General features: G+C 46.5%; 1 protein-coding gene across 2 annotated transcripts in view; it reads left to right on the forward strand.

The window, feature by feature from the left end:
* The first annotated feature begins 1,103 nt into the window (after positions 1-1,103).
* Positions 1,104-21,849, forward strand: part of LOC115151825 (A disintegrin and metalloproteinase with thrombospondin motifs 20) — a 137,181-nt gene continuing 116,435 nt past the window's right edge. For both annotated transcript variants that reach the window (XR_003867366.1, XM_029696082.1), the window contains exons 1-3: positions 1,104-1,493; positions 1,739-2,103; positions 16,724-16,895. Coding sequence is in view for 1 of the 2 variants with exons in the window: in XM_029696082.1 (XP_029551942.1) it covers positions 1,403-1,493; positions 1,739-2,103; positions 16,724-16,895 (628 nt within the window). In the remaining variant the exon portion in view is untranslated. The remainder of the gene's footprint in view (positions 1,494-1,738; positions 2,104-16,723; positions 16,896-21,849) is intronic.

Consider the following 21,849-nt stretch of genomic DNA (forward strand, 5'->3'; position numbering starts at 1 on the left):
CTCCAAGGTTTCATTAGAAATAAAAAATCCTTCTTACTTTTATGTGGGCTTTTTAAATACTAACAATACTATATGTAATAGGTAAATTAATGAGAATAGATGATTGACATACTCATGCAAGATGATTGACTTACTTTCAATTTCAGATAAGAGGTTTGCAGTGGGCTCTGTAATAGTATAGGCCTACTATATAACTAAAGTCTGCAGGTATAATGCTTTGTAACTTGATATAAGAAAGTTTTAGCATTTATAATAACGCTTATATAATAAGGCTCATGACTGCATGGCCAGGCACGACTCCAACACCATCAACAAGTTTGCCAATGACACAACAGTGGTAGGCCTGACCACCAACAACGATGAGACAGCCTATAGGGAGGAGGTCAGAGACCTGGCCCTGTGGTGCCAGGACAACAGCCTCTCCCTCAACGTGATCAAGACAAAGGAGATGATTGTGGACTACAGGAAAAGGAGGATCGAGCACGCCCCTATTCTCATCGACGGGGCTGCAGTGGAGTAGGTTGAGAGCTTCATGTTCCTTGGTGTCCACATCACCAACAAACTATCATGGTCCAAACACACTAAAACAGTTGTGAAGAGGGCACGACAAAACCTATTCCCCCTCAGGAGACTGAAAAGATTTGGCATGGGTCATCAGATCCTCAAAAGTTTCTACAGCTGCACAATCGAGAGCATCCTGACTGGTTGCATCACTGCCTGCTATGGCAACTGTCCGGCCTCCAACCGCAAGGCACTAAAGAGCATAGTGCTTGTAAGTAAGCATTTCACTGTAAGGTCTACACCTGTTGTATTCGGTGCATGTGAGAAATTTGATTTGATTTATAATAGAGTACGTAATGCCTCTCTAAGTATCAAAATGCCAACTGACTGGTTCATTTTGAGATGATAATAAGACATACGGGCAGGTTTTATAAATGCGTTATCACTATTGCAGCTCTCTACCATAGCATAGTCAACTCACAAAGAGTAGGCTACAGACTGCTCCAAATTGTGTGGTGGTCGAGGTACACTCACCATTGGCTCTCCGGCCTAGGGGCGGGCCTTGTTTCTGATGTTGGCGAGCGTTTATGGTGCAAGGGGTGTTCTATGGATGGCTAAGGAAAAGCTTAGTTGGCACTGATCCCTCCTTTCCATATAGACGTAGCTTACTTTAGGCATCAAATACTCTGTAATGTATCGTAAATAGTGCGTGTTTGCAGAGGATAGTGGATGCATGTTTAATAATGCGATGAGGCCAAAGCACTTTGCAAGACTTGTGCTGCAGAGAGCCTCCGCAGATCCCACGAACTGTTGCTGAAGCCGGGAGGAGAGAGGAGAGGCGCTTGAGAAGGATAGTACTGCCTTGGACACGAGAGCCCGTGGTTTCTTCGCTGAGGAAATCATGCAGTTTGCAATCTGGCTGGTTGGACTAATGTGTCATCTGTCAGCACTTGTCCGGAACTCCTTGGAATACCGATTGCATCCGAAACAAGGTAGCCTATATATCTTGTTGATTTATGGTAGGATCCACCCGGTTAAAATGCAGTTTCTGAGAGTATGTTTAAAATGTTTAGTTGGCTAAATGGCACTGAGAAAATATTCCAGTAGAGGAACAGTACATTGTAGCATACATGTTCTCATATAAAATAGTTGAATGTTCAAAACTGTTACATTGACATCTCTATTGGCTACATTTATTACCGTTATAAACTCTAATGCACTTTTCCTTGTCTTTTAGAAAGTTTCATCAAACAGTTGTCATCCTATGAAATTATCACCCCGCTGCGGATAAATGATTTCGGAGAATCATTCCCCCACAAATTGCACTACAAAAGGAAACGGAGAAGTGTAAATGCAGATTATTCGGCTGATTTACGTGCCCACTACAGAATCGACGCATTCGGACAACGCTTTCATCTCAATCTAACCGCCGACTCCGGTTTTATCGCCCCCACATATACTGTGACACATTTGGGAGCGGAACACAGCAATGCAACCGAGTCCCGCCAACAAGACCTCAGCGATATGCGTCACTGCTTTTTCCGCGGACACATCAACGCCAAGATTGAATCTACCGCTGTCTTCAGTCTGTGCACTGGCCTTGTGAGTATGACTCTAAACTTAGATACTTTTTATCAGACATTGCTGACAAGTCTCCCGGGCAATTCCCATTTCAACGGATTCCAAGCATATCCCCCATAACACACAAGTGAAGTGCATATGTGTAACATGAGCATGTGTGGCTTGACATGTGTCATTGACCACAGTGTGAGCAGGGACAGGGGCAGGGCAGCATCCCATTGTATGCCTATTCAGCAGTAATACCACTGGGGTGATGCTGCTATTACACACGATTTGCATAATGTCCTCTGCTGGATAGTGTTTACAAAGTGGGTATCAGTGACATACATGTGTTTTTTAAGTGATGAAACACCTTGGACACACATGTTGTTTATTTTTATTGTGCCAATTACAGAATTACACATAGCCTAGGCCTCTTTGAATATTGTCACGTCCTGACCAGTAAAAGAGGTTATTTATTATTGTAGTTTGTAGTTTGGTCAGGACGTGGCAGGGGTGTGTTTGTTTTGTGTTGTCCTGGTTTTTGGGTTGTGTTCTATGGTTTGTATTTCTATGTTCTATTTTCAATTTTTTCTATTTCTATGTCTAGTTTATTGTTTTGACCTTCAATTGGAGGCAGCTGTTCCTCGTTGCCTCTAATTGAAGGTCCTATTTAGTAGGGGTGTTTTTTTCTATGGGATTTGTGGGTAGTTATTTCCTGTTTTGTGTTCGTGCACCTGACAGGACTGTTTAGTGTCGTTTGTTGTTTTGTATACGTGTTTCTTTTGTTTTCCTTCTTTAATAAAATAAGAAGATGAGTTTACACGTTTCCGCTGCGTTTTGGTCCAATTCATACGACAGCCGTGACAGAACTACCCACCACCAACGGACCAAGCAGCGGAGGAAGGAGCAGCAGCAGAGCTATAAAGAGTTTTGGACTTGGGAGCAGATACTAGCAGGAGAAGGACCATGGAGGAAGGCTGGAGAGGACAGAGAACGCTATGCTGGGACACGGCTAGCAAGGAAGCCTGAGAGGCACCCCCAATAAAAATGTTTGGGGTGGGCACACGGGTAGTTTGGCTGGGCCAAGGGTGAGCCCTAAGCCAACTCCCCGTGCTTATTATGGGGAGCGTGTGGAGAGGAGAGCGCCGGTGTATGCGGAAGTGTTTGTAAGTCGCTCTGGATAAGAGCGTCTGCTAAATGACAGTAAATGTAAATGTAAAAATGTAAGTGTGCACGATCTCGCCCATGCGCACGCACAGTCCGGTGCGAGTGATCCCAGCCCCTCGCAAGTGGCATGCTAGAGTGGGCATCCAGCCTGGAAGGAGGATGCCTGCGCAGCACATCTGGCCACCAGTGCACCTCCTAGGCCCAGGCTACCCTACGCCTGCTCTACGCACGGCAGCCATCAGGCCTCTGCACAGCCCAGTTCGCCCTGTACCAGCACTCCGCTCATGCAGGGCTACTATTACCATCCAGCCAGGACGGGTTGTGCAAGAGGTGTGCTCCAGACCTCCAGTGCCTACTCATGGCCCGGTGTATCCAGCTCCTGCTCCTCGCACTAGCCCTGAGGTGCGTGTCTCTAGTCTGGTGCCTCCAAAGCCAGCACCACGCACCAGGCCTCCAGTGTGTCAGCCCAGTCTAGTACGTCCTGTTCCCGCTCCTCGCACTAGCCTTGGGGTGCGTGTCTCCAGTCTGGTACCTCCAGTACCAGCCCCACGAACCAGGCCTCCAGTGCGTCAGCCTAGTCCAGCTCGTCCTGCTCCTGCTCCTCGCACTAGCCCTGTGGTGCGTGTCCCTAGTCTGGCGCCTCCTAAGCCAGCCCCATGCATCAGGCCTTCAGTGCGCAGTCCCCGTCCAGAGCGTCCGGCAACAGTGCCCCGTCCAGAGTGTCCGGCAACAGTGCCCCGTCCAGAGTGTCCGGCAACAGTGCCCCATCCAGAGTGTCTGGCAACAGTGCCCCGTCCAGAGTGTCCGGTAACAGTGCCCCGTCCAGAGCTTCCGGCAACAGTGCCCCGTCTAGAGATGGCCCACAGTCCGGAGCCAGCAGAGACGGCCCACAGTCCGGAGCCGACAGAGACGGCCCACAGTCCGGAACCGACAGAGACGGCCCACAGTCCGGAACCGACAGAGACGGCATACAGTCCGGAACCGACAGAGACGGCCTACAGTCCGGAACCGGCGCAGCCAGAGTCGCCCTACAGTCCGGAACCGGCGCAGCCAGAGTCGCCCTACAGTCCGGAACCGGCGCAGCCAGAGTCGCCCTACAGTCCGGAACCGGCGCAGCCAGAGTCGCCCTCCAGTCCGGAGCTTCTAGAGTCGCCCTCCAGTCCGGAGCTCCCAGAGTCGCCCTTCAGCCCGAGGTCTCCAGCGACGCGCATCAACCCGAGGTCTCCAGCGACGCGCATCAGCTCGAGGTCTCCAGCGACGCGCATCAGCCTGAGGTCTTCAGCGATGCGCCATAGCCCAGAGACTTCGGGAGGGGTAAAATATAATAAGCATTTAGCGGGGGTGGACAAGTTAGGTTGGGGAGTAAGGCCAGAGCCTGAGCCACCTCCGTAGTAGGAGGTTGGGGAGAGGGGGGTGTAGCTCAAGAACCGTCGGTGACGGTGGCCACCCTCCCTTCCCTCCCTTTAGTTAGGTTTATTTTTTGTTTTGGGGTTTATTTTTTGTGTTTATTTTTGTGTGAGGTGCTTCCGGGGTCTGCACCTTTTGGGGGGGGGGGGGGGGTACTGTCACGTCCTGACCAGTAAAAGAGGTTATTTGTTATTGTAGTTTGGTCAGGACGTGGCAGGGGTGTGTTTGTTTTGTGTTGTCAGGGTTTTTGGGTTGTGTTCTATGGTTTGTATTTCTATGTTCTATTTTCTATTTTTTCTATTTCTATGTCTAGTTTATTGTTTTGACCTTCAATTGGAGGCAGCTGTTCCTCGTTGCCTCTAATTGAAGGTCCTATTTACTAGGGGTGTTTTTTTTATGAGATTTGAGGGTAGTTATTTCCTGTTTTGTGTTCGTGCACCTGACGGGACTGTTTAGTGTCGTTTGTTGTTTTGTATACGTGTTTCTTTTGTTTTCCTTCTTTAATAAAATAAGAAGATGAGTTTACACGTTTCCGCTGCGTTTTGGTCCAATCCCTACGACACCCGTGACAAATATACAGTACTAGTGAAAAGTTTGGACACACCTACTCAGTCCAGGGTTTTTCTTTATTTTTTACTATTTTCTACATTGTAGAATAATAGTGAAGACATCAAAACTATGAAATAACACATATGGAATCATGTAGTAACCAAAAAGTGTTAAACAAATCAAAATATATTTTATAATTGAGGTTCTTCAAAGTAGCCACCCTTTGCCTTGATGACAGCTTTGCACACTCTTGGCATTCTCTCAACCAGCTTCACCTGGAATGCTTTTCCAACAGTCTTGAAGGAGTTCCCACATATGCTGAGCACTTGTTGGCTGCTTTTCCTTCACTCTGCAGTCCAGATTGTGAGATTGTGTTGAAGGGATGACTTTATGGGCCAGATAGGGTTACTGTACAGGGGCAGGGTTTGACCTCAAAGGGGTTTTGCCTGGGGTAACTGGCACTGGCCATGTATCAGATCTTCTGCATGGCTGTATAACTTAACTAGCACAAAACACCATCAACTGATTGTGTTTTCAGTGAATCACACCCTTCTCTTACCTCTTTTATTTATGTGCTTTCATGTTCAGTGGATGACTTCAGATATACCGCACATACAGACAGTACCTCACTTTCTGGAAAAAGAAGAAATAAGATATAATATTTATGAGATTTGATTGTCATCCTGCCCAACTTGATGTACTGTATGAATTCAAGCTCTTTTCCAAACATGAATATATGACTTCAAGCTCCTTTCCAAATGTGTTTGCATCTGTAAAGTTTATTAGTACCCTCTGTGATGTTGTCAATTCAATTCAATTCAAGGTGCTTTATTGGCATGGGAAACATATGTTAACATTGCCAAAGCGAGTGAAGTAGATAATATACAAAAGTGAAATAAACAATAAAAATGAACAGTAAACATAAAACTCACAGAAGTTCCAAAAGAATAAAGACATTTCAATGTCATATTATGTATATATGTATATATACAGTGTTGTAACAATGTGCAAATCGTTAGTCATATCATCAGTCATTGGGAACGACAGGACAATAGGCACAGAGAGAGCATCAGTACACCCATGGCTGTAGGATATTAGGTCATAAACGTGTTGGCCTCGTCTCTGAGAGCGGAGGCTGCTGGGGCTTCGTTGGACGAGCACATTTTGGTGTGATGAGGTCATTAAGGGATGATTAAGCCTCTAAAACAAAAGAGTCATTTTGAGAAGGAAGTTTCCCTTGTCTCTGGTGCCCAATGGCTTCCCTCCGGGGAGGCTAGGGGCCTTGTGTCTTTTCACAGTGTGCTGTGACTTGTGGGAAACAGGAGAAAGATCCTGGGCTGTGGATAATTACTAATGAAGGTGCTGAGAGGAATCTAGAGGACAACTCACACCGTGGGAAATGTGTGTGCTTGGGACTTTTTCTGTTTAAAGGAACATAATGGGGGTACATTCAGAATACCCCCTATGTATCCCATATGTCCCTCTCTCTGTTCCTACAGTCAGCTGCCAAGTGATAGATGTCTATGTAAAGATCCGATGCTAGACACTTTAACGGTCTATTTAACGTGAGAGATGGACTGTCTTTACTGTACGTCACATTAGATGAGTCAGCCTACAGGGCATGACAGTGGTCTTTGCTAGCTGTGTGCCAACAGACAGAGATTCCTCACCTTGGACTTTGTGGAGTTCCCTCCACCATTGCCTTAACCTGAACAGGACATTTTTCTGCCATTGTAATCATTGGGCCAGCTGCTTAAGTACTTTTTGGGGTTACTTAAGTTTTTTTTATATATACATTTTTGGAATGGAAAAAATGCTTTCAGTGTAAACTTAAATGACTAAAACCATTTATAAAGTGTGTAGAAAAGATAATGTACCTATATATTTTTTCATAATATAAACTTTGAGAACTAACAATTACCAAAATAAAAGCTAGACAGTGAGGGGAAATAGACAATTCCAAAAACAATGAATTTTGCAGTATTCATTTTGTTATTATGTTTGAGCAAAACACAGCACTAGCCTTGGCAATTTGCATAAAATTGTAGGAAATGTCCTTTGAAACTGCTAAGACTTTTCTCAGCTCAGTGGAGAAATTTGTAGAATTGCAGGAAATTGGCATAACATTGAAAAGTTTCCTCTACACCACCAAGATGGGGGGCCTCTAAAATATTCTCAAAAATATTAGCCGTGCCTACAGGCCGACCACGCTCATTGATATGCCCCACTGCCACGCCCACAACCTAAGCTCCTTTTTGATCCAGAAAAAACTATATTGAAGCTCTCTGTGGAGTCCCCTGCACCATGGCCTTGACCTGAAGCTCTCTGTGGAGTCCCCTGCAACGTGGCCTTGACCTGAAGCTCTCTGTGGAGTCCCCTGCACCATGGCCTTGACCTGAAGCTCTCTGTGGAGTCCCCTGCACCATGGCCTTGATCTGAAGCTCTCTGTGGAGTCCCCTGCACCATGGCCTTGACCTGAAGCTCTCTGTGGAGTCCCCTGCACCATGGCCTTGATCTGAAGCTCTCTGTGGAGTCCCCTGCACCATGGCCTTGACCTGAAGCTCTCTGTGGAGTCCCCTGCACCATGGCCTTGACCTGAAGCTCTCTGTGGAGCCCCCTTCACCATGGCCTTGACCTGAAGCGCTCTGTGGAGTTCCCTGCACCATGGCCTTGACCTGAAGCTCTCTGTGGAGTCCCCTGCACCATGGCCTTGACCTGAAGCACTCTGTGGAGTCCCCTGCACCATGGCCTTGACCTGAAGCGCTCTGTGGAGTCCCCTGCACCATGGCCTTGACCTGAAGCACTCTGTGGAGTCCCCTGCACCATGGCCTTGACCTGAAGCGTTCTGTGGAGTTCCCTGCACCATGGCCTTGACCTGAAGCTCTCTGTGGAGTCCCCTGCACCATGGCCTTGACCTGAAGCACTCTGTGGAGTCCCCTCCACCAAAGTCCCATTTCAGCACCCAATCCTGACAGCAACCACTGTCTGTCCATCTGAACCTCGTTTTCAGATTTCCAAGTGACTAGGAACTAACACTAGACCCCTGACACCATGCTTCCTCGTTTGTGCAAGCAAAGACTTGTCACTTGGTGTGGGTTTAGCCATGTGGGACCGTTTCGTGGGACAATGGGAAGTAGTAAGGACTGAGGACCACAATGGAAATGAGGACCACAACAGAAATGAGGACCACAATGGAAATGAGAACCACAATGGAAATTGAGGACCACAATGGAAATGAGAACCACAATGGAAATGAGGACCACAACGGAAATGAGGACCACAATGGAAATGAGGACCATAATGGAAATGAGGACCACAACGGAAATGAGGACCACAATGGAAATGAGGACCACAATGGAAATGAGAACCACAATGGTCATTGAGGACCACAATGGAAATTGAGGACCACAATGGAAGTTTGAGGACCACAATGAAAATAAGCCTCCAGGCTTTATTGTGTTTTTATCCTCGATCAATTGTTATGTACGGAATGTTGTGTCCGGCTAGAGCTGCCTTCTGCTTTTAATTATCCAATAAATTAAATCAATCAAGTCTATTCCTCATTCTGACAATGTACTACTGCCTCATTTTCACATTTGGTCTGATAGAATTTGGTAAATGTCATACAGAGTTGTACAATGTTAGATAGGTCGTTGTCAGTCTGTGCATCACTACTGTCTCGACCCCATGCTCTATTGGACACAGCACATGTAGGAAGTGCCTAGTGCCCAGCCTCTGTCTAGTTCATCAACTCAGTAATCACTCAGTCCTTGGCATTACTGTACAGTACCTGAGTGAAAGGCTGACATTAGCCTTGACATTACTGTACACAGTATCTGAGTGAGTGCTTCAGGCTGACAGTGCTTGTCTGCACTTTGACATAAACATAATGTTCTGCTGCATGGGATAGGCTGCTATAAGATGTCTTCTGCTTAATGGCCTTGTGTTCAAACACTTCCCCCCAGCACAAACTGCCAGCACCATGCCTCTTAATGATACAGTGTAACTGCTCAATGCCAGTACATTCACATTCATTCGTCTGCCTTCAGAGGAGCAGAGTGGGGCTGCCTTCCTGCACTCAAGGTAGTTTAGTTTACACACAGTATACAAGGAGAGAGAGAGAGAGAGAGAGAGAGAGAGAGAGAGAGAGAGCGAGAGCATCTGCCAACTTGCAGAAGTTTGTTTCCTCTGCTTTGTGTCATGTTATTACAACCCAGTCATTATATTGTACTTGGGCTCAGGTTGATCTCTCATCATATAGCTAGGTCTGCAACACTTAGGCTTTCCAAGATGCAAGGGTGTGGGTGTTCAAGTGTTTATAACATCTATTGTGAACGGAAAAGAGGAACTGCACATTATTATTATGGTTGTAATGGATATTATTTTCCATGTCCTATCTGGATATTTTCCGTTGTCAAACACCGATCACTTGTGGAGATGGTCATTGAAATTTCCCCCAAAAGATAACATTCCACTGCACAATATCCTGTTAAAGTGTGCGTATGAAATTACCATACAAACACCTTTGTCTTCACAGCCGAGTAAGCCAGCGAGTGGCTGACCGTTGAACTAAGCAGCTTTGTAAGGGCCTCCCTCATCCGCCACATCAATATTTGCATTGCTCTGACAGCCGCCCCATCCTGTCATGATTAAAAGTATTGCACTCTCAAATACCATAAAAAAAACTGTTTTAAAGCCACAGTCTGTAAGTAGGTGACATGCTAATGGTGTGTGATATGAAATAAATAAAATACAAATGTATTATTATTTAGTCTTTTTCCTCCCCAATTTCGTGATATCCAAATTGGTAGTTACAGCCTTGTCCCATCACGGCAACTCCCATACGGACTCGGGAGAGGCAAAGGTCGAGAGCCTTGCGTCCTCCGAAACACGACCTTGCCAAGCCGCACTGCTTCTTGACACACTGTTCACTTAACCCGTAAGCCAGCCGCACCAATGTATCAGAGGAAACATCGTACAACTGGCGACCGTATCAGTGTGCATGCGCCCGGCCCTCCACAGGAATCGCTAGAGCGCGATGGGACAAGGACATCCCTGCCGGCCAAACCCTTCCCTAAACCAAACAATGCTGGGCCAATTGTGAGCCGCCTCATGGATCTCCCGGTCACGGCCGGCTGCGACACAGCCCGGGATCGAACCCGGAACTCTAGTGACATCTCAAGCACTGCAATGCAGTGCCTTAGACTGCTGCACCACTCGAGAGACCCCTCATATGAAATGACACTATTAGATATGTGTCAATCAAGCCCATTTTTTCTCATCAGATTTCCTGAGGACGATGCTGTCACCTGACCCTTTATTACACAATGTCCTCAACTCAAAGAATTAAATAATTCTTCAGGCATTCCAGAATGCAAATTATGGAATTTGCATTCAAATCAAATAATTTTATTTGCCACATGCTTCGTAAACAACAGGTGTTGACTAACTGTAATGGTCCTGTGTGTAGCTGGTGTAGAGAGTCAGGTGCAGGACAGAAGATATGAGTAATCAACATACTTTACTCAAAATACACAAATACAAAGCAATATAGCGAGCCCACAATAACAGACCGATTTACAACGAACAATCACTCACAAACAAACATGGGGGAACAGAGGGTTAAATAATGAACAAGTAATTGGGTGAGTGAAGCCAGGTGTGTAAGACAAAGACAAAACAAATGGAAAATGAAAAGTGGATCGTCGATGGCTAGAAGGCCGGTGACGTCGACCGCCGAACGCCGCCCGAACAAGGAGAGGGACCGACTTCGGCGGAAGTCGTGACAGTACCCCCCCCCCCGACGCGCAGCTCCAGCAGCATGCCGACACCGACCTCGGGGACGAACCGGAGGACAAGGCGCAGGGGGATCCGGATGGAGGCGGTGGAACTCCCACAGCAACGAAGGGTCCAAGACGTCCTCCACCGGCACCCAGCATCTCTCCTCCGGACTGTACCCCTCCCACTCCACGAGGTACTGAAGGCCCCTCGCCCGACGCCTCAAGTCTAGGATGGCTCGAACAGCATACGCCGGGGCCCCCTCGATGTCCAGAGGGGGCGGAGGAACCTCACGCACCTCAGACTCCTGGAGTGGACCAGTCACCACCGGACTGAGGAGAGACACATGGAACGAGGGATTAATACGGTAGTCTGGGGGAAGCTGTAACGTGTAGCCTCCCGCGTTCAGTCTCATTAGGACTTTGGCAGGGCAGCTTCTGGCAGGGCAGGCGGAGGGGCAGGTTTCGGGTCGAGAGCCAGACCCGGTCGCCTCGCTGCGGTGGCGGTCGGCGCTCGCCTTCTGCCGCCTCACGGCCCGTTGCAGGTGCACATGGGCGGCGTCCCAGGTCTCCTCTGAGCGCTTAAACCATTCGTCCACCGCAGGAGCCTCGATCTGGCTCTGATGCCAAGGTGCCAGAACCAGCTGATACCCCAGTATGCACTGGAAGGGGAGATGTTAGTAGATGAGTGGCGGAGTGAATTTTGGGCCATCTCTGCCCAGGGGATGAACGCCGCCCACTCCCCCGGCCGGTCCTGGCAATATGACCGCAGAAACCTTCCCACATCCTGGTTTACTCTCTCCACCTGCCCGTTACTCTCGGGGTGAAAACCTGAGGTGAGGCTGACCGAAACCCCCAGACGTTCCATGAACGCCCTCCAGACCCTGGACGTGAACTGGGGACCCCGATCAGAGACTATGTCCTCAGGCACTCCGTAGTACCAGAAGACGTGAGTGAACAGGGCCTCCGCAGTCTGTAGGGCCGTAGAGAGACCGGGTAAAGGGAGGAGATGGCAGGACTTAGAAAACCGATCCACAACGACCAGGATCGGGGTGTTGCCCTGTGAGGGAGGAAGATTTGTCAGGAAGTCCACCGACAGGTGCGACCACGGCCGTTGTGGAACGAGTAGGGGTTGTAACTTCCCTCTGGGCAGGTGCCTGGGAGCCTTGCACTGGGCGCACACCGAGCAGGAGGAAACATAAACCCTCACGTCCTTGGCCAAGGTGGACCACCAGTACTTCCCACTAAGGTAACGCACTGTCGGACCGATGCCAGGATGACCAGAGAAGGGTGACATGTGGGCCCAATAGATCAAACAGTCGTGGACAGCAGACGGAACGTACAGACGCCCAGCTGGACACTGGGGGGGAGTGGGCTCTGTGCGTAACGCCCGCTCGATATCCGCGTCCAGCTCCCACACCATCGGTGCCACCAGGCAAGAGGCCGGAAGTATGGAAGTGTGATCCATGGACTGCTTCTCTGTGTCATACATCCAGGACAGTGCGTCTGCCTTAGCGTTCTGGGAACCTGGTCTGTAGGACAGAGTGAAAACAAAACGAGTAAAGAACATGGCCCACCTTGCCTGGCGAGGGTTCAGTCTCCTCGCTGCCCGGATGTACTCCAGATTGTGGTGGTCAGTCCAAATGAGAAAAGGGTGTTTAGCCCCCTCAAGCCAATGTCTCCATGCCTTCAGAGCCTTGACAACAGCCAACAGCTCCCGGTCCCCCACATCATAGTTTCGCTCCGCCGGGCTGAGCTTCTTCGAAAAGAAAGCACAGGGGTGGAGCTTTGGTGGCGTGCCCGAGCACTGAGGGAGCACGGCTCCTATCCCAGCTTTGGCTCCTATCCCAGCCTCAGCGTGCATTGCGCCCGGCCCACCACAGGAGTCTCTTGTGCGCGATGGGACAAGAACATCCCTGCTGGCCAAACCCTCCCCTAACCCGGACGACGCTGGGCCAATTGTGCGCCGTCCCATGGGTCTCCCAGACGCGGCCGGCTGTGACAGAGCCTGGACTCAAACCCGGATCTCTGGTGGCAGAGCCTTAGACCACTGTGCTACTCGGGAGGCCAGCATATCATTGCTACAGGTGTGAGTGCTATGGGGCGATAGTCATTTAGACAGGTTACCTTGGTGTTTTTGGGCACAGGGACTATGGTGGTCTACTTGATACATGTAGGTATTACAGACAGGGTCAGTGAGAGGTTGAAAATGTCAGTGAAGACACTTGCCAGCTGGTCAGCGCATGCTCTGAGTACGCGTCCTGGTAATTCGTATGGCCCTGCAGCGTTGTGAATGTTAACCTGTTTAAAAGTCTTACTCACAACGGCTACGGAGAGCGTGATCACGCAGTCGTCCAGAACAGCTGGTGTTCTCATGCATGGTTCAGTGCTGCTTACCTCGAAGCGAGTGTAGAAGGCATTTAGCTGGTCTGGTAGGCTTGCATCTCTGGGCAGTTCTCGGCTGGGATTCCCTTTGCAATCCATGATAGTTTGCAAGCCCTGCCACATCAGACAAGCATCAGCCGGTGTAGTAGGATCTAAGCTTAGTCCTGTATTGATTCTTTGCCTGTTTGATGGCTCGTCGGAGATCGTAGCGGGATTTCTTATAAGCATCCGGATTAGTATCCCACTCCTTGAAAGCGGCAGCTCTAGCCTTTAGCTCAGTGCGGATGCTTCCTGTAATCCATGGCTTATGTACATACGGTCACTATGGGAACGACATCAATCATGCACTTAATAATGGAGCTGGTGACTGATGTGTTAACCTCTCTTGGGCAGGTGGGACGCTACCGTCCCACCCACGGGACACAATATTCAACAGCCAGTGAAAAATCAGAGCGCCAAATTCAAAACCACAAAATGTCATAATTCAAAGTTGTCAAACATACGACTATTTTACACCATTTTAAAGATACACGTCTCCTTAATGTAACCACATTGTCCGATTTCAAAAAGGCTTTACGGCGAAAGCATAAAGTTAGATTATGTTAGGACAGTTCCAACACAAGAAAAACCACACAGCCATTTTCCTAGCAAGGACAGGCGTCACAAAAACCAGAAAACCAGCTAAAATTACGCACTAACCTTTGACGATCTTCATCAGATGATACTCCTAGGACATCATGTTACACAATACATGCATTTTTTGTCCGATAAAGTTCATATTTATATCCATAAACCCCATTTTACATTGGCGCATGATGTTCAGAAAATATTTTGCCTCCAATACTGCCGGTGATCAGCACAACAATTTACAAAAATACTCATCATAAACATTGATAAAATATTAAACTGTTATTCAAAGAATTATAGATGAACATCTCCTTTATGCAAGCACTGTGACAGATTTCAAAAAAGCTTCACGGGAAAGCACACTTTGCAATAATCTGAGTACTGCGCTCAGAAAAATACACTAGGCAATACAGATACCCACCATTTTGGAGTCATCTAAAATCATAAATAGCATTAGAAATATTCACTTACCTTTGATGATCTTCATCAGAAGGCACTTCCAGGAATCCCAGGTTTACAATAAATGTTGTTTTGCTCGATAAAGTCCATAATTTATGTCCAAATACCCCCTTGTTGTTTGCGCGTTCAGTAAGCAACTCCAAGTGTAGGAAGCGCGGCCAAAATATCACGACGAAAAGTAAAAAAAAGTTATATTTACGTTCGTTCAAACAATGTCAAACGTTGTATAGCATCAATCTTTATGGCCTTTTTAACGTAGAATTTCAATAATATTCCAACCGGACGATTACAATGTCTTGAAAAACGTTTTGGAACATAGCTAACTCACGTGAAGCACGCCAATGAACTCATGTGCTTTCCTGAGTCAACAACTTCCAACTTCCTCTGTTCGCTCTCTGTTCATCATAGACGCCTCAAACAACTTTCTAAAGACTGGTGATATCTAGTGGAAGCCTTAGGAAGTGCAAAATGAACTGTGTGTTCGATAGGCAATGACTTGAAAGGACTACAAGCACCAGATTTCCCACTTCCTGTTTTTTGCCTGCCATATGAGTTCTGTTACACTCACAGACATCATTCAAACAGTTTTAGAAACTTCAGAGTGTTTTCTATCCAAATCTACTAATAATATGCATATTCTAGTTCCTGGGCCCGAGTAGTAGGCCGTTTAATTTGGGTACGTTTTTCATCCGGCCGTGAAAATACTGCCCCCTACCCTAGAGAAGTTAAACTCCTCAATGTAACATATTCCAGGCTGTGCTAGCAAAACAGTCCTGTAGCTTAGCATCTGCCTCATCGGACCACTTCCGTATTGGGCGCGTCTATGGGACTTACTGTTTGAGTTTCTTGCTTGTAAGCAGGAATCAGCGGTGTAGAGTTATTGTCAGATTTGCCAAATGGAGAGCAAGGGAGAGCTTTGTATGCATTTCTGTGTGTGGAGTAAATGTGATCGAGAGTTTTTTCGGCTCTATTTGCATAGGTGACATGCTGGTAGAAATGAGGTAAAACGGATTTCAGTTTCCCTGCATTAAAATCACTGGCCACAAGGAGCTCCGCCTCTGGATAAGCATTTTCTTGTTTGCTTATTGCCCTATACAGCTCGTTGAGTGCGGACTTAGTGCCAGCATCGGTTTGTGGTGGTAAACAGGTAAATAGTTTGGTCTACAGCTTATCATGAGGTATTCTAACTCAGGCGAGCAGAACCTTGAGACTTGCTTAATATTAGAGATCACGCACTAGCTGTTGTTAACAAAGAGACACACACATCCCCCCTTTAGCTTACCCGAAGCTGCCGTTCTGTCCTGCCGATGCATAGAAAAAACAGCTACATGTACAGTATATTATCCATGTCCTCGTTCAGCCACGACTCTGAGAAACATAGGATATTACATGATGGCCTATCCATATACCGCGGTAACATTATCAGACATTCAAATACTGCCACGGCAAGATCGTGTTACTGCGAAGTCTGGTCAAATTAAGATCAAACATCTGTACTAAGAGGGATTACCAATGTGATCAATGGTGATTGACAGAGACCTTTCTTAGTAGTTTTTTTCTGTTTGACTATTTTCCACGGTGTTCCCATTTCCACCAGCTAAAGAAGACTTGTACTTTTTAGATTTTGTTTTTGCGTTATTCTTGTGTTCTTTGGACTAGTCATGGAACTAATGATGCATAGTACACTGTGTACTTTACTAGTACTCAACATTTACTCAGAGAAACAGCACACATGCTATAACAGCTAGGTACATCACTCACATCAATCACTGATACATGGTGCCAATAACCGTTATGATCCTGAATGAACAAATGTAATAATTAGCACAAGGAGTTGAGTTGTCTCTAGATCTATGTCTGGGACAATACAGGACATGCACTTGCTGAATGGTAGGGACTACTCAAAGGAGTTCTCTAGAAACCAATCCTATCATGCTACAGATGTAAGATCTTAATTTGATCACAATTTTGTTGTTGAGAATTTTCTTGCACAGCAGGAAATGCAAACTTGTAGTGTATTGGATGTTGAAAAAGGCTTCTAAAGTTTGTAATTTCCACTTTAAAATGTCAGACTTCATTTCTCCCAACGAAAAATGTATTAACTCCTACAAAAAATGTCCATTAATTATAATTCACATAATAATTCACATTTCCTGTTTCTGCAGGATTATTTTCCTGCTGTAGCAAACTGGCTCTAATGAAGATCCTACATATGTATATCTGCCATACACACTTCACAGACCTCCTCTAACCAACTCTTCTCTCTCAATCTACCCTCTCTCCTCCAGATGGGGACTTTTACCACCCAGCATGGTGAATACTTCTTAGAGCCCCTGATGAAGGCGGAGGAGGGGGAGGAGTACGACGAGGAGCACAACAAACCTCACCTCGTCTACAGACATGACAGGAAGAGGAGAGAGAGTCCTGCCAGTGAACCCACACAACCCTGCTCAGCTTCAGGTAACAGACCTACCTACCACAGTCTGCCCCTGTACTAACCGTTGTCTGAATCCTCTCCTATACTGTACTATACTATACTGTATTACACTATACTAGAGGGTTTTCCAAACTCGGTCCGCCCCCTAGGTGCCCATTTACTTTTTTGCCCTATCACTATACAGCTGATTCAAATAACCAAGTCATCATCAAGCTTTGATTATTTGAATCAGTGGGGTGAGTGTGGGAAACCCTCTTATACTACACTATGCTACACTACACCACACTATTTTTGTATTCACTTTTATTTATTCAGGGTAGCCCAATTAAGACCAGGGTCTCATTCTCAATGGTGCCCTGATTACAAACATTTACTCAGAGCAATTTATATTACAATTAAAACAAGACAAATAAAAATAACCACAAGGCACAACCACAACACCACAATTTTAGCAAATAAACCACTACAATCAATAGAAAAAACTGCAATCCTCAATGAATTCATTCAACACCAGAGTCCTAAACTACTATAGCGGCAGGAATTTTGTAGGTTATTTCAACAGTGGGGGGCACTACAGCTAAAGGAGAATTTACCTAAATTGGTCAAGACCAGAGGGACCTCAAGAGTTAACCAATCCTGCGAGCAGGTTTGGTAGCTCATTCTTTTATATGTTAGCAATGAAGGTAAGGAAGCTTGTGTAGCAGGGCTTTGTAAACATAAAGGGAATAATGAATTGATCTACTGGACTTTAACAAGGACCAGCTAACCTTTTGATACAGGATGCAACGGTGAGTATTGAAACTGTCGACAGTGATAAAACGAATGGCGCTATGGTAGACGGCATCCAAAGGTTTAAGAGTAGTGGCTGCTGCAATCTGGTAAATGGTGTCACCATAATCAAGAACTGGCAGGAAAGTTGACTGTACAATCTGCTTCCTGCTATTTAGGTAAAGGCAAGGTCTATTCCTGAAAACGAAGCCCAATTTAAATCTTAGCTTTTTAACTTTAAACATTAAGTCTTTGTCAATCCAAATGGCCAGATATTTGTAGGTGGTGTCCCTATCAATGGGAGAACCATCCAATGAATAAATATGTAGTCCATCTGAAACATTCTTGTGAGAACTAGAGAAGAACTGTAATGCGATGCTACTGGCGGCAGAGAAGTCAGGCGCAGGAGAGCGGAAACTGATTTACAACGGTTGTGTTTAATAACCATAAACCACCGTCAACAGAATAATACAATAAATGGGTCAAACAAAACCCGGTAAATACCAGCATACAGTGCAAAAGCACTACAACAAACAATTACGGACAAGGACAAGGGGGGGAACAGAGGGTTAAATACACAACATGTAGTTGATGGAATTGGAACCAGGTGTGATGGAAGACAAGACAAAACCAATGGAAAATGAAAAGTGGATCGGCGATGGCTAGAAGGTCGGTGACTTCGAACGCCGAACGCCACCCGAACAAGGAGAGGGACCAACTTCGGCGGAAGTCATGACAACAACATGTATTTAGTCTTGCCTGCATTATACTACGCTACACTACACTTTACTATACTTCACTACACTACTCTACACTATACTATACTAAACTAATCACAGTCTACATGTTACTGGGGTTCCCCTCACACTTACCCCCAGTATGACCTGCTCTGTTTTGTAGGTCACTCTGTGCCACAGCCGTAATAGCTGCGCTAACAGCAAATTATACTTAGTCACAATTCTTGACTGCGGGTTTAGCGAGAAGATTTGAGTCTTGAGTGTCATTGACATTCTTTATTTAATTAAGCTAAAATGTGTTCCAGCCAGCCATCGCCTCCTGAGGTTTTTACTCTCCTTTCTGGAGTGTTCACACCCAAGACTGCGGAGGAACAGAGGAAGAAATAATTGCTTTTTAGTTTGCTGCACTGTCGGAGATAAATTTAGAAACTGGAGAGCACTGCATTTTATAAGCTGCTTTTAAATGTTCTCCATTTCATTAGAATTTTAATAGCTGCAGACTTTAGGTGGTGGAGAGGCCCACAAAAAGCAAAGTGACCCAGCAGAGTTCACCCTGACGCAGGCCCTTAAAAGATGGCTCATGGGGAGCTTTGTGGGCGGCCTTTGTTGGCTGATGCAATAAATCTTTTATGTGCTGGACACTTGATTTGCTTGTTGTCTGGACCCGGGTATTGTGTGCTGGTTGTGGCCATTGTCTGTGGCTGGATTTAAAGTAGTTGGAGTGACCTGAGGGGCCAGGCCAAAACCTCCTTAATATGCTTGCCTTTCACTCCTTCAGTCTGTGTGTGGCAAACACAGAGGGGCAAAAATCTGGAGGGTCTCACTCTCAGCCAGGCACTGGAGGACTTTGAAATATGCTCTCTCTCTGTGTAGACACTGTCAGACAGTGGGAGGGAGGCGGGAGCCTCTTGAAAGGCCTTGGTTTGACATGAAGGTGTAGCAGCTCACACAAGTTGTGGGTCTATCCACCCAGTCTCCATTTAATATCTTTCGAGCCTCACAGATTAGATACAGTAGGTTTTTCTATTCAAAGTACCCAAGCAAACACATTCTTCCTCCTCACTTTTTAATATGTCAATGGGGTCTTGTTATAACATAGATATATAGCAGGAGAAAGAGAAGACACCTGCAGAATGCCTCATCAAAGGGCAGCAGAGCAGACACACAATGAGGCAGGATTAAAGGAGAGAGACGACACAGGGCCGGGTTAGGACAGGAGGACTGTGAGGTGTCCTGGGCTGTGGTTCCACACCCTGATCTGATAGGCTCCTCTCCAGATGCACTGATAAATGCCTCTCTTTGAAGGCCACAGTAGGCCTGCCTGGCTGGCTGCTAGTAGGCCTTATTTCTTTTTATGGGAATGTGTGCAGTGCACACACTGACTGCTACTATCAGGTCAGGAGTAAACACTGTGTTGGTTGGCTGCTCTCAAAGCACAGCGAAGGTATCAAATCAAAGTTTATTGGTCGCTTACACAGATTTGTAGATATTATCGCAGGTGCAGCGAAATGCTTTTGTTTCTGTGGCACAGCGGTCTAAGACACTGCATCGCAGTGCTAGAGGCGACACTACAGATCCGGGTTCGATCCCAGGCCTTGTTGCAGCCGGCCGCGACCGGGAGACCCACGAGGTGTTGCACAATTGGCTCAGCATTGTCCGCGTTAGGGGAGGGTTTGGCCGGCTGGGATGTCCTTGTCCCATCGCTCTCTTGCGAATCCTTGTGGCGGCCGGGCGCATGCACGCAGACGTTGGTCGCCAGCTGAACTACCAATTGGAGATCATGAAATTGGGGAGAAAAAGGTGTAAAAATTACCCCTTAAAAAAGATATATACATCTAGCTCCAACAGTGCAGTAATATCTAGCAATACAATAACAATACACACTTAATCCAAAAGGTTAGAAAATATCAGAAATATCAGAATGAGCAATGACAGAGTCCAGAATATAAATGTGTCTGTATATATATATATATATATATATATATATATATATATATATATATATATATATATTTAAATGGTGTGTATATGCAGTATGGACAGTATATGAATAGAAAAGGTGTGTACAGCAGTAGTTATATAGGATGAGCCATGACTAGAATACAGTATATACACTACATGACCAAAAGTATGTGGACACCTGCTTGTCGAACATCTCATTCCAAAATCATGGGCATTAATATGGAGTTGGTCCCCCCTTTGCTGCTATAACAGCCTCCACTCTTATGGGAAAGCTTTCCACTAGATGTTAGAACATTGCTGCAGGGACTTGCCTCCATTCAGCAATGAGAGCATTAGTGAGGTCGGGCACTGATGTTGGGCGATTAGGCCTGGCTTGTAGTCGGCGTTCTAATTCATCCCAAAGGAGTTCGATGGAGTTGAGGTCAGGGCCAGATGGTGAAGCGTCATTCATCATTCCAGAGAACGCGTTTCCACTGCTCCAGAGTCCAATGGCAGCTAGCTTTACACCACTCCAGCCGACACTTGGCATTGCGCATGGTGATCTTAGGCTTGGAAACCCATTTCATGAACCTCCCGACCAACAGTTCTTGTGCTGACGTTGCTTCCAGAGGCAGTTTGGAACTCGGTAGTGAGTGTTGCAACCGAGGACAGGTGATATTTATGCGCTACGCACTTCAGCACTCGGTGGTCGCGTTCTGTGAGCTTGTGTGGCCTACCACTTTGCGACTGAGCCGTTGTTGCTCCTAGACGTTTCCACTTCACAATAATAGCACTTACAGCTTTACCTGGGCAGACATTTGACAAACTGACTTGTTAGAAAGGTGGCATCCTATGACGGTGCCATGTTGAAAGTCACTGAGCTCTTCAGTAAGGCCATTCTACTGCCAATGTTCGTCTATGGAGATTGCATGGCTGTGTGCTCGATTTTATACACCTGTCAGCGACGGGTGTGACTGAAATAGCCGAATCCACTAATTTGAAGTGGTGTCCATGTGATTTTATATATATAGTGTACACATGAAGTGGGTAAAACAGTATGTTAACATTGTTAAGTGACCAGTGTTCAATGACTATGTACATAGGGCAGCAGTCTCTAAGGTGCAGGGCAGAGTACCAGGCGGTATCCGGCTAGTGACAGTCTCTAAGGTGCCGGCAGAGTACCAGGCGGTGGCCGGCTAGTGATGACTGTTCAACAGTCTGATGGCCTGGAGATCGAATCTTTTTCAGTCTCTCGGTCCCGGCTTTGATACACCTGTACTGTCTCCCTTTGCTAGATGATCATTGGATTTGATGATGTGGACGAGCAATCTATTCGCTGCCTGTAAATTTGGGCTGGCATTCTTATATCGTTAATGGACAACTGGTCCAATAAATTAGGTGCACTCCACCCCCCACTCTCTCCCTATTTTTCTCCCTCTCTGGCTCGCTCCTCACAAATGTTCTCTCTATTTCTCTTCCGTCCCCCTCCATCCCATCACAGGCTGTATAAACATGTAGCTCTTTACTGCAG

This window comes from Salmo trutta, chromosome 17, assembly GCF_901001165.1.
Source record: "Salmo trutta chromosome 17, fSalTru1.1, whole genome shotgun sequence".
Taxonomy (NCBI): domain Eukaryota; kingdom Metazoa; phylum Chordata; class Actinopteri; order Salmoniformes; family Salmonidae; genus Salmo; species Salmo trutta.